Here is a 13,680-nt window from a genome sequence, read left to right as displayed (position 1 = left end):
TAAATTTGTATTTTGCAGGCTTCTGGGGAAATCATCATTTAAATTCCACCCCTTATTTTTAGTACCCGCTGTAATCATTCTCCGACTGACACCCCCACTATTACTTAATACTGGATTTGTTGGTGAAGATGCAGGTCTAGTTGACTCCTGTGTTGCATCACTTAGTTCTACACTCAGGAGTGTTACGGCACTTTTTAAATTAGCCTCTTTAATTCCTGAGCTACTATGCAAGATAGGGCCCCTACTTGACCTGCCTTCTTCTACCCCTTCATTATACTGATTAGTGTTCGGCCTAACAAACGAACTATTCTGCTGAAGGGCAGGATCCTGCTCATGATTCAAACTCGAGCTCATATTCAGTTGCCCCACAGACATTGTATTCTTTTCCTCCACAGGGGCTATGTAAGTGTTTTCCTTTTCGTTTACTAATTGGAACCGCAGCTTTCTCTGCTTGCGTTTTGGGAACCTGCGATTTTTCATCTTCTTTTTCCTCCCAAGACCATTTTTAGTGATTCCCTTACTTACTGTTGAGACTCCCCCCTCAGCGGAACTCTCTAAGATATAAATTATTTCATCTGGTTGTTGAGGTTTAGTTTTTTTTGACTTACACATATTAAAGATTGGAAAAACACGCACTGTATCTATTACAGGTGAAACACTTACATTTAACCTTTACCCCGGATTGGGGACCTTAACGGAATCATTAAGGTTAACTTGGGACGAACTTAGAATTGAATTTCTTACAGGTGTCGACCTTTCAAAGTCTACCAGCAATTTTTTTGACTCCCCTATCCCATATATATACTATATCAGTATTATTTATCACATTATACGTTTGACATACTTTACTAGACATAGAGGAAGTACATTTCACGCATGCTTGACTTTGATGTTTAAGATCTAAAACCCCACCAAGAATGGGCGTGAGGACTTTGAGAATATGATCGGAATTAGAAGTACTTTTCTCCAGCAGGGACAAAATTGCGGATAGGATTTTTTCCAATTTGAGAAACGTGTTTATTAGCCCCTCTTCCCCTGCATTCTCATTTGCGAGCAAAGAATACAGGGTATTCCTTATCCTTTTATCGCTTAACATTGTTAGTTCTTCACCTGGAAAATTATTTGAGTCCGAAACCAAAGATAATTCAGTAGGAGTACTACTATACATGGTAGGCATGTGTGTGTGTGTGTGAGCTCCTTCTCGAGATGTCAATACTTCTTTGTTAGTATGAGACTCTGAGACCAAACCTTGAGCATCCAATATTTCTAGCATCTTCACTCGATCAGCATTCTTTTCTAATGGGATGGCAATGTCCGGAAGAGTTAAGTCCTCTATTTTCGCCTGCCCAGTAAGTAAGTTGTAATCTATCTCCTGTTCCAGTTTAGGAGTGAAATCACTTACTTTTACTAATGAGCATTAGCCTCTGAGCACTAACATTGTCATTTGACTTTTCAAAAAGGGATATCAGATCTGCTAATGGAGAGATTGGGGTGGTTTCCTTTCTTTCACTGCCCTTGCCTTGAGGAGGACCAACTACCTCAATCTTAGAAGGGGCCATCTCCATCTCGATTTCCGAGATATTATCCACTCCTTCTTGCTGCAGATCTGCACTTCTTACTGATAAAAGGGGTGTTGCATTACGTTCGTCCCATTTATCTTTAGTATATTTACAACGGGGAAAAGCACCTCTGGACCTATTAAATGACTCTCCACACCATTCTTGGCTATTGTATCGAATTCCATTGAGTCCTCTGTTGAATTCCCCTCCTTTCCTTCATCTCCTTTTTTTAGATTAGTTCCATACCTAGAGCTACTTCCCTTTTTGGTAAACATTGACCTTACCGATGGATAGGATTTCAATAATGTCAAATGTGCTCCGCTTCTGCGACGACAAATAGTTTTCTTAGGTTTTAGGGGACTCAGGGGGCTCTCCGCACTCTGGTTGCTGGTTACTAGGGTTTCTGCTAGTTTTGCTTTTGACTGTGAACGCAGTCGCCTAACAGACATTACCATTGCCCCAGTAATATAACGCCACTTAGCCTTGTTGCTCCTCCAGCTGTTAATGGGAAATGTTGGAAGGAGCTAACAAAACATATGAGGTTGAAAGAGAGAATAAAAAACACAACCCTGAAGGGGTTGACAAAGATAGCACTGCCTCAGATATGCCTCAATTACCTTGCAGATACCCCACTGCTATTCACATACCACCTTGCCCAAAGACTGGGCGATTCAGCAGTGGCCCAATCAAGTCCAGCCAGAACCACACACCGACCCCCGTCTGGCTCAGGGTCTGGCTCTGGGGATGGGATGGCGATGGCGTGGTAACCGTAATAGGCTCTGCGACAGACTCTGGTGTCCTTAAGATGAGACAGGGTACGGCATAGGTCCACACAAAATCCACAAATCCACGGGCCCAGGACCAGGACCCCCCAAGTTGAAGGGATACCCCCACGGAAACCCCCACGGTGGAACCACGGAGAATTTCCCTGAGGTCCAAGCTCGGAAGAACAGCGGCAGTCAAGGGGTGCGGAGGGGGTGAGGGAGGGGTGAACGCCAAAAGCTCCTTTACCGCCTCGCTAGCTTGCCTTGCTCACCTCACTCCCACGCCCTCCAGACGGTATCGCCGCTACTCCACTGCTCCACTGTTGCTCCCCCACTGATGTCGACGTGGCCGCCCACCTCCAACGCCTCCAACGCTGCCTCTCACTTTTTTCCGCAGCTGTCGGTTTGGGAGCCACACGCCAGCCCTGACTAAACAATGACACAGGGCACAGGGCCACGCAGGCGGCCCCTCCTCTCCTCCCGACGAGGCTCTACGAGTTCGCCCTGACCCGCACCGCACTGGACCAGGTCAGTACGCCGAGCCTCAACCTCCGTCGCCGGGCCAAGACAGGACTGGGCACAGGCGCAGGCACAGGCAACGCACAGGCAGCGCACCGCGGGACACGGGGGGGGGGCACGGCGAGAAGTCACACACCGCACACCACGCCGCCGCTGCCGCTGCTGCCGCTCGTACAAACTCCGCCTCCACCACCAAAAACAGGAAACAGTCAGAACTGCTCTTGCCGCTCTGTGAAGTGCAGTTACATTTTTTCGTGGGTGTCTCGCTTATCTCAGGCATGCCAAGTTAAAAGGTTTCCTTATTTGAGCCAGAAGAGGCCACTTTACCAGCAGCCACAGGGTTCAACGATTTATTATTTTTAATTAGCCTGAAATGGTATTACGCCTTGGCCTGGACAGAGATGCAAAGATCCAAAATGAACTCACTACTTGGGGTGAAGTAGAGAGACAGAACACACTTTACACGCCTAAGTGAGATGGCCAGTGTGGTATTTGAGGTCAGACGGTTTTGAATTATGAGACAATCAGAATGATCTGTGTCTTCCGAGGATTCCGACTGAGGAAGAGTTGAGCTATCAATAACTCTTTTTTTTTCCAGCATGATGGGAGTTTGAAGTCACAGTCAATGTGTATTGTGGGAACTCAATGCTAAGGTCATCCATTTTGAAACTTAGAGGTTCTGAACATAGATTAAAAGGTGAGGGAGCAAGGACTTCCACTTGCAGAATATCATAACAAACACGGGGCGTGGTGGGGGGGGGTGGAGAGTCAATTATTGGCTACAGTCCTTAAAAAAAGAAGAAAACTATCCCAATACATCAACTTTGGTGCTTAAGCGTAGTTCAGAGGGTTTTAACAAGTCATGATCTGCAGTGATGGGTGAAAGAAAGGAATGTATGGAGTGACAGAGGAAGGATGGAGGGGCGGAAGGAGCAATGGGAGGGAGAAGGGGGCAGAGGAAACATATCTGGAAACGAATAGGGAAGAGAGGAAGGAAAAAGGATGGAAGAAATTAATTAATGTGTGTTTTTCTTAAACATGACACACCACACTAACATTTGCAGGACGCCCTACATTTTGAGAACCACCTAGTAGACACCTGCAAAAAAACACTGAAAGTTCAAAGCAGTTCAAAGTTTTTTTCTTAGGAACCTCCAATGGTGCAACAATATATAGAGGTTACCAAATCCCAAGGCTGCCTAATCTTGATTTCACTTCATGACTTGTTCTCCCACCAGCCCACTCTTACTTTCTTTTTATCTCATTCTTCATTTCATTCTCAAATGTATTTCTCCCTTCTGCTTTCTCCTTTTCTTTCTGTTTTCTTATCTTTCTATTGCTCCTTTTTTCCCTTTTTGCCTTTCTATCTATTCCTCTAGGTCACAGACTGAAGATAGAAAATGAGTGCCGGTGACCACTTTCTTCAAGTACGCACATATTAATCACTAAATACACTAGAAACCTATCACAGTATAATGACATGGATGTTACACGGAAACAAACCTTAAAGTTAGCTACACTCAGCAAGAAGAGATGCGAGAAGCACCACCGTCCACTCTGAGGAGGAAAGTGTCCTGCACAACAGATCTGTTTCTTCACCCCGGGTGAACAAGAAAATAGACTGCAGGCCTCGCAAAACGTATTTTTCTTCAACAAACAGCTGGCTACAAGTACACTGGGTGAAACTGTTCCAACACTACGTAACTGCTTCTTTTTTCCAAAACATCCAACCTACTTCGAAAAAAAAAATCACATTTTATATCAAGAAAAACAAACCTGTGCGTTCCCCGCAGGGCACCGTGTTTGACATGTTCTCTCCTGCCCATGTCTTAATTCGAAGTATTTTAAACACTTAAACTCTCGATATTCTGAATTGCACGTGGTCTTTGACTTGAGCCTTCCAGGGAACATTCCAAGGGGAGCTGAAACAGCTGGCTATATAAGGGGCTTTCTGCACACTAGAGGAGCATATCAACTTTATCAAGTCCAGCTGCGTATCTCGCTGCAGTCACCAGCATGGAGCTGTGCCTCATACTCGCACTGGTCCTTGGCGGGACTTCGGTAGCCACCTCAGCGTCTCTCCAGAAGAATCCTGCAAATAGCCGAGATGCCTTAATCATAGCCAAGGCTATCGAAATCTACAACCGAGAGCCCGGTGTGGCTTATTTCAAACTCTTCGAGTCAGAACCGGACGGCAGTCTGGTAAGTACTATTTACTAAATTCAATAAAGGCTATTAACTACTGGTGCATTGGCTACTAAATCATAGGGGCGGGCAGGTGGCTTTTTTTTCTCTGGTTGCCTAACATAGCAGAAAATGGATCGATTATGTTCAAATATGAATCCCAAGCCAATACATATTTATTAAAAATAAGCAAACGACCGCTTTGTTTTGTGATTATTTCATGCACTCGCCTGAAGCTCAGAAATTGGCTCGAAGTAAACGCGGATCGAAACAAGAGCGCACGCAGTGGTGTGTCAGTAAATTAGCTCGGAGGGTTAAAGCAGGTTGTGACGTAGTTCCAAGTGCATGTTGAAAACAGTTGTTTCAATATATACAGCAGACTTTACAACTCGCGCGTTGCCACCGTGTGCCAGACGATGTCGGCTCTCATCATACACCGTCACCCATATTTTATTTTTATTTTAGTTAATGCGATTTTATATAGCGCGAACATTCCCCGAAGGTGTCAGCGCTTTACAAAAGAATCAGTTGCGTAACATAAGGACTTTGAATAACATGAGTTACATAAGAGATACAAACAGAGAAAAAAAAGAGTAAAAGTGTAAAAGAGACTATATACCACAGGGTGAACACACAATCAACTACACAGCCTTTCCGTTAGGGGGTGTGAAACTTCCGAAGCAAATCAGCGACAGCGGCCTCAGAATGCTTTGTTTTGTTTTGTTCGTTGTTGGAGGGAGGCGGTGAATTTAGAGTGGCTGAGCCCGTGTGATTTGCACTGCGCCCCCAAGCCCTGCTCATTCAAGACCCCGCCCTCCCCTCAAACGGTGAAAATCGTTCATTAATTGGCAAGTCTGACACAGGCATGCATAGATTATGCACACAGAGCAACACGCCTAGGGGCACTCAATTTCACAGTCTCTAGCAGACAAACAGTCAAGCACGCCTAATTAACAAACATGCAGGCATCAATGGACACAGACAAGCAGCCACATATAACACAGTGAAGCAGGCACAGGGTGCATTAGCAGTGTATGTTCACCCCGAGTATTAGCAGAACTGCCATGAAATGCTGCTTCAGTCCAGGGTTTTTCTTTGCATTCTGGGACTTGTAGCCCTGTTTTATAATGGAACTAGCAGCCCGTCCGGACGTTGTCCGGGTATAAAATAGAATGTGTGTAATATGTGTATTCAGATACGGTAATTCGCGTGTTCCCCCGCTTGAGGCCCAGCTGCAGCCCTGGTTGATGTTAGCAGGCACGTGTCCCCCCCCGCTTGAGGCCCAGCTGCAACCCTGGCTCATGTTAGCAGGCGCATGTAATTAGTGTAGTGATCCGCCGCCTGAGCCCGGCTACAGCCCTGGCTGATGTTAGCAGGCACGTGTAATTTGGTTTATTGTAATAGTTCAGTAACAGCGCACATGAGAGGCTGCAGTAATTGTCCCCGCAGACACGCTCAGTCGCGTGTGCCCCGGCTTGAGTGCCAGCGGCGACCGTCTAACAATTAGAATTGTGTGAGTCTTGAATGATTGTTTCCCGCTGTTCTTATTTTTTTATGACCCACACCGACGCTCTTCGGCCCGAGTGCTTTTTAGACGCACCCATACCAAGCAACACACTGCGTTCGGCCCTTTCAGACGCACCCAGGCCAAGGCATACACTTCATTCGGCACCCCCAGTATGTGTGAGACAACGGGCAGTCCCCCAAGGGAGTCTTGCGAATAGTTACTTACCACGCTTCGAGGTGAACGCCTTTGCGACGTCCCCAACACACGCCCACAGCAGATGATCTGATTAATGTACGACCCAGATGGCATGAAGTGCGTAACGTAGCAAACGCCCCAGCATTTGTCACGCCCCCAGCATGCCCCTTGATGCGGCGCAGTTGCGTAATTGGTGCTTCACATGGCAGGAAGGGCGGACACACGCCCACTGCGTGGACACACACCCACAGCGTTTGTCACGGCTCCAGCGTGTCACGCCCCCAGCGTGCCCCTTCATGCGGCGCAATTACGACTCACATGGCATGAAGGGCGGAACGTACCACACGCCCCCAGCATTTGTCACGCCCTCAGCACACGCCCAAAGCAGAACACAGACACGCTGTTAGAACTGGGATTTCTGGTTGGCTAAGGCTTGCGCCAAAGCCAGGCAGAAACCACCATTCTAGTCAGGGCAAGGGAGTCGCACGCCAAGATAACCCCTGCTCACCCCCTTGGTAGCTTGGCACGAGCAGACAGGCTCATCCCGGATGCGATGTGCAAAGCATTTGCGCACGCACACAACAACAACATCCCAGGCACACCACAAAAGGAACTCCACACAAGGTTATATAAAAATAACTTTTGTATTATAAATAGGGCTCCCGGTTTTCCGTTTATACGGATTTTTACATATAAATACAGATGGAAAACTACTTGTCTTCCGTCTGTATTTATATTTAGAAATGGCAAAATACTAGTAAATATTGCCGCGCTGCCCTGCTTCAGAGTTGCCGCGCCTCCCCCCTGTTCATGATGCTTGAAATTCATTTCAATTCCTCCCAATGAGGGTCTTTTAGTGAAAGCCCAGGGGCTGGCCCGCCTCTCCGCAACAGGAGCCGGTGTGAGACGACAGCAGTGCAGGGAACAGTGGCAGGTGTCAGCGAGGAGCAGGGGCCACTACTCCGCCCTCCCAGGGCCTCTCGCAAGCCCTCAGGCCTCGTGCACCTCGCACCCAGCCTCTACTAGCCAGCTGTGCTCTTCCCTACCCCGGCTCTGCTTGCATGCAAATATAGCTGTTGTTCCGTGATGCAGCTTCCAGGCAATGCCACAGTGATAGCAGAAAGAGTGCAGGTGAATTCTAAGAAAATCAACATGCATAGCCATGAGCAATTGAGGGCTGAACCAGGTGACTGAAAGGGCCCCATCCTAGCCCTCCCGCCCCTCACTCCCCACTTCCGTCCTGTGTGTCTGCTTGGTCTGAGACACCTTTCCGGGCACACACACACAGCCGCGCCCGAGTACTTCACAGGTCTTTAAAAGACCATTTGCTTGCTAATAAGGCTTTGTTGTTTTTTCCACCCCTTCTTAGAGCCCCTTCAGCTCCACTCGACTATTGCTTGAAGAATCAGCCGCCCCCCCCCCACCCCTCAATTTGGCTCTAGTTGCGCCTCTGGGCTGAACCATAGCAGAAATTACTAGATTTGTTGGCATCCATTTATTTAGAGAAAATCTTCATTCAGAGGTAATAACTTGCCGATGGCCACAAACTTTCATATTCAATAGCTTGAACTTCACTGTATGGAATTTAAGTTATTACCAACCATTTGAGTCCATACTGAAACACTTATCAACCATTCACCTTCAGATCTCCATACATAGCACACAGCCAGGCATGTTCGATTTCTGGGAGTATTACTTTGATCCGACCGGAAGATATGTATTTTAGAAGTGGCTTGTGCAGGGGGACTCGCTGCATACGTGAGACAGTGAGACTTCACATGTGATAGCTCTTCAGGAGAGTGATTGCAGACAGACGAGTACAGCGCCACACCGAGTGGCCTCTTGGCACATGGCCATGCGTGGACGTCTGCAGCTCCCACAATGTGTAATCTCAAAGGCTGCCGGAGGCATTATTCATCTGCGTGCTACAAATTTCACATAATTGACTGCAGATCAGGTTTAGGTTGAGGTTTCAGCAGGGCTGGCTGTTCCTTTCATCCTTCTGAGTGCAGTTTAACTCAGCACTATTGTTGGGTTGGATTAGTAAGTGTGCCTGATTCATTTTGGTTCTAACAAAGCCACTCAGTCATAAAAACGTCTCATAATTTCACTGAAATTATAAAAATGTCGCACATATCAATCTGAAACCTTGGCAGCTATGAGTTAGTGAATGAATGAAATGCAATGGAAATGAATGAATGAATGAAATGAAAAAAGATTTATAAAGCGCATGGCTGCCCGGAAGCGTCCCAGCGCTGAGGGTGCAATGGAAGTCTGAGGGGAAGCTAAGGAGGTAGACAGGTAAACTTATGGCTTTTGTGGGAAGAGGTGTGTCTTCAGAAGTTTACGAAACTTCATGTAAGTTGGTTCGGATCGAAGACTAGTCGGCAGGGAATTCCACAAGGTTGCTGCAGTGACCGAAAAACGTTGTCCACCAGTTCGGGCCTTCCTAACTCTGTGAACAGTGGCCAGGTTACCTTGGGAGGAGCGCAGGGACCTGGTAGTTTTGTAGGGATAGAGCATTTTCCAGAGCATAGGGGGCCCTTTGCCCTGAAGGGATCTGTGGGTGATACACAGAGCCTTAAATTTAATCCTTTCCCGGATAGGCAACCAATGAAGAGCTCTAAGTGCTGGTTTAGCCGATGTTCTCCGGGAGGTGCCTGTCAGCAGCCTGGCTGCTGCATTTTGGATGCGCTGAAGGATATTAATGGTGGATTCTGGCGCGGCCATAAAAAGGGCGTTACTGTAGTCTAATCTAGATAAGATAAGACCCTGAATGAGCAACTTTTGGGATTGTATCGGAAGTAGGGGGAGAATCTTCCGGGCTGAGCGGAGTAGGCCTACACTGGTGCCAGCAGTCTTTTTGGCCTGTGTTTTGAGGGAGAGGTCTGGCTCCAGCCATACCCCTAGGCTTTTAAGTTCTTTCTTTGGTGGCGGAAGATCCCCTAGACATATGAGCCATATGGAGATGGGAAGAGATGTCGTTTGCTGGCCCAGAAGCATAAGCTCTGTTTTTGTGCCATTTAATTTAAGTCGCGAGTCGCACATCCAATTATACATTTCTGAGAGGCAGTTATTCAGCTTTTTGGAGTTGTCCATTTCCAGGGAGAGTGAGACGACCAGTTGGGTGTCGTCAGCGTATGTAACAACCTTAATCCCAAAGGGAGTGACAACATCCTCCAGGGGGGCCATATAAATGTTAAATAGGGTAGGGCTCAATGAAGAGCCCTGTGGTACCCCACACTGGAGGGGAAAGGCTTGGAGCGCATTCCCTTCCCACACCTGGAAGGTTCTGTCCTTCAGAAAGGATGTAAGCCATCGCAGAGCGGTGCTTCTTACCCCTAAGTTAAGAAGGCGCTGGACCAAGATCTTATGGTCTACGGTATTGAATGCTGCGCTTATATCCAGGAGGATCAGCAAAGCAGAACCTCCTGAATCCAAGATGCATCTTGCTTCCTCGACCACTGTTAGGAGGGCGGTCTCAGTCCCCTGGCCCTTGTGGAACTCCGTTTGAGAGGGGCGGAGCAGTCTGTTGGTTTCTAAGAAGGCCGAGAGTTGTTGGTTTACAACTTTCTCTGCGTTCTTACTAAGCCCTGGCAAGAGAGAAATTGGTCGGAGGTTTGCAAAGTCATGGGGATCAAGTTCTGGTTTCTTTAGCGGTGCCTTTACTACTGCCTGTTTCCAACCAGGGGGAACCACTCCCTGATCAAACGAAGCATTAATAAGGTCTGTGGCCAAAGAGGAGATGGTAGGTCTCACACGTTGAAGGATATACATGGGGGCTAGATCATTGGGAGATCCCCTTTTCTTAGCGGTCAGAGCAGTTTGAAAGCCTTCTTTGGATATCTGGTTAAAGGGGTCCAGAGTGGGGCCTGTGTTTGCGGCAATAAGATCCGCAGGGGCATAAATATGTGATTTTGGCGGTAGGGATTGTAGGATGTTTTTTACTTTGCTCTCAAAGAATGCTGCTAATTGGTTGCATCTGGTGTCCCAGGTGTCCTGCACCAACGGGGGGTTGGGTATTTTGAGTAGCTCTTTTACTATTTTGTATGTCTCTCAGACGAGTTGGAGGCCAATCTAATTTTCTCTTCGAAAAAGGAAGCTTGGGCTGTTTTCCGAGCTGATTTATAGGTCCTCATGGCTGCTTTATATTTCTCTTTATTGAGGGGGGCCCAGTCTTTTCTCCATCTACGCTCTAGGTTCTTGCAAATTTTTCTTTAGTCTCTAAGTTCTTGAGAGTACCATGGTGATTTAAAAACTTTGCTTTTTTTCTTTATATTTTTCTTGGGTGCTACCGAGTCAAGGGTATTAGTCAACCAATTGGTGAAATTCGCGTCAGCTTTCAGTGGGTCGGGGTCAGCGGGAGGAACAGTGTGTTCTAATTCCAGGGTCCAGTTCTCAAAAGAGAGTTTGGACCATGGTCTCTCCTGAGTGCAAGGTATCTGAGCCTGAGGGTAGACCAAATTGGTTTGCCATGCGAACGAGATGAGGAAGTGGTCCGACCAAGGTAATGGGAGGGGGGGCGATATTTCTATTTTGGAGATGTTAGAGAAAATCGGGTCGAGCAGGTGTCCTTTTGTGTGTGTAGCCTCAGAGTTTTTAAGGAGGAGGCCGAACGCATTCAGCTCTGATTTGAGATCGGCTGCTATTTTATCGGAGAGATCATCGAAATGAAGATTCAAGTCTCCTAGTAGAATAAAATTGGGTGTCGCGGCACAGGAGGGCATTTTGGTTTCTAGCAGTGAGCCTACGAATTGTCCTAGGCTTCCCGGGGGGCGGTATATAAGAATACCCGATAAGGATTTGTTTGGCGTAATTTGTAGGTTAAAATAAACGCTTTCACAGTCCGAGATTCCTCCCTCTTGTATCCTGCAGGTGAATTTGTCCCTGTAAACTATAGCTAGCCCCTCTCCCTTTCCCTGGGTTCTGTTATGGAATTGTATTAAGAATCCCTGGGGTAACATACTGACAATGTCTGCCTCAGAGTTGGAGGTCAGCCATGTTTCCGTGAGGAATAGTATGTCCACATTGGTATCTTGAATTAGCAGATTGATTTCTATGCAGTGTTTGTGTATAGATCTGCAATTAAGCAGGGCCAGGCTTACGTGCTTCGGTATCTGGCGGTTGTTTTTCGAAGGTGGGTCACCCTGGAGGGATGATAGTGGTTCAGAGGGGGTGATTTTAGTTCTTAAATGCAGGAGTTCATCTCGCGAGTATTTGCTGCGAAGTTTGGGGGAAATGGGCATAGTGTCTGGCCCTTAGCCCGACCTGGCCCGGACAGGCCCAGACGGGCTTGCGCGCCATCGGCGCGCCCGCTGCGCCCGTCCGCTGCGCGTTCGGGAGGGGACGTTCATTTTATAGGGACAGGGCCCAAATCGCCCAGCCACTAGAGCGCTGTCCTCTACCTGCTCCAAGATGACGCCCGAAGTCTGCGCCTCGAGGGGGGAGGATGTGGGTTGACCGGGAGCCCGAAAATCGGCTTCCAAAGGTGCAGTCTATTTCGCAGGAAGATGCGGTGCAATGCGGTCGCAAAGAGTGATTTTAAAAAGTAACAAACAGGTAATTTAAATTTTAAAAATCAAAGTAGCGTGAATTCGAATTTCTAGCAAATGCAGTAATATTTTAAAAGGAGACTCTATACTCCCGGATTCCGCCTCAGGAGTCCATGCATACAATGCTTGGGGTGATGACGCTGGCTCTTTTATAGGGACAGGGCCCAAATCGCCCAGCCACCAGAACGCTGTCCTCTACCTGCCCCAAGATGGCGCCCAAAGTCTGCTCCTCGAGGGGGGAGGATGTGGGTTGACCGGGAGCCCGAAAATCGGCTTCCAAAGGTGCAGTCTATTTTGCAGGAAGATGCGGTGCAATACGGTCGCAAAGAGTGATTTTAAAAAGTAACACACAGTTAATTTCAATTTTTAAAATCAAAGTAGCGTGAATTCGAATTTCTAGCAAGTCCACTTCACTACCAGTAAAAACAATTGGGCTGACTTAAAGCCACGTTAGAGCTAACATTTAACGTGGGGTTCGCTCTGTCACAACCGGTATTTATGTCCTACAGCCTCTTTCCTGGGTCAATTTAAATAAATGTGGAGAAATACTAGTTGTAGCGTCGCCTTTTGCTTGTCGCACAAATAAATGTGGATAAATACAGATAAAATGCCCAGAAAATAAATATGGGTAAATACAGACAGAAATGGCAACAAAATAAATACCATAAAACCGGGAGCCCTAATTATAAAAAACACAGATAGTATCACACAATATACATTGTGCCAACTGGCACGGGCAATATTCACAAGGGATTATTTACACCAGGACAGGGCCACGTGGGCCACTGTCAGAATCAGCACTTAGTAGAACTAGCACTTAGAATAACTAACACCCAGTAACAATTATAGACCACAACCAGTAACCACTGGTAAAAGGTAGGTACACACTACGCAATACTAATAACAATAGGCATAGATCACGCATGGACACATAACCTCTCTAGTATAAACTATACTAGGCAAAACAACCTCCTAAGCATGAAAGCACATCTAGAGTTATCACAGGCATAATGGCATTGCACATTACACATAAATCACATTAGGCCTAACTGGTAAAAATACAGTAGGCAACCTCCTCACTAGTCTAAACACATTAGACCCTACCCCCTAAGAATAACTCACATTTAGGGGCATAAATCATAGTGAAGCACAATCTCACTAACACCAACCTCCACAGGTAAAACCATCTTTAGGGGTATCAACACAGGGTGCGTAAAACAAACTAAATGCATTACATTTCCTAGCACCACATCACTCTAGCCCATAAATCACATTAGGCAATTATCATCACAAACATAGTAAGTAATCACATTGCGCAAAAGTCACATTAGGGCCTTGCGCACTAGCCACATACCAGCCCCCCCTGGCCAACTGGCCATCTCAAGAAGGGGATCAAATGC

At 46.9% G+C, this 13,680-nt stretch overlaps 1 protein-coding gene and 1 long non-coding RNA gene across 7 annotated transcripts in view; one reads left to right on the top strand and one right to left on the bottom strand.

Annotated features, from left to right (window-relative positions):
* Positions 1-13,680, bottom strand: part of LOC144783772 (uncharacterized) — a 317,953-nt gene that overhangs the window by 20,337 nt on the left and 283,936 nt on the right. The gene's annotated exons all lie outside the window — the stretch shown is intronic.
* The window catches only part of LOC144783770 (cathelicidin-1-like), a 217,773-nt gene continuing 208,894 nt past the window's right edge, over positions 4,802-13,680 (top strand). For all 4 annotated transcript variants that reach the window (XM_078662465.1, XM_078662462.1, XM_078662464.1 and 1 more), the window contains exon 1: positions 4,802-5,044. In XM_078662465.1, the coding sequence (XP_078518591.1) occupies positions 4,859-5,044 (186 nt within the window). In that variant the 5' untranslated portion in view covers positions 4,802-4,858. The remainder of the gene's footprint in view (positions 5,045-13,680) is intronic.

This window comes from Lissotriton helveticus, chromosome 10 (assembly GCF_964261635.1).
Source record: "Lissotriton helveticus chromosome 10, aLisHel1.1, whole genome shotgun sequence".
NCBI lineage: Eukaryota > Metazoa > Chordata > Amphibia > Caudata > Salamandridae > Lissotriton > Lissotriton helveticus.
This window is presented reverse-complemented; position numbering and strand designations above follow the sequence as displayed.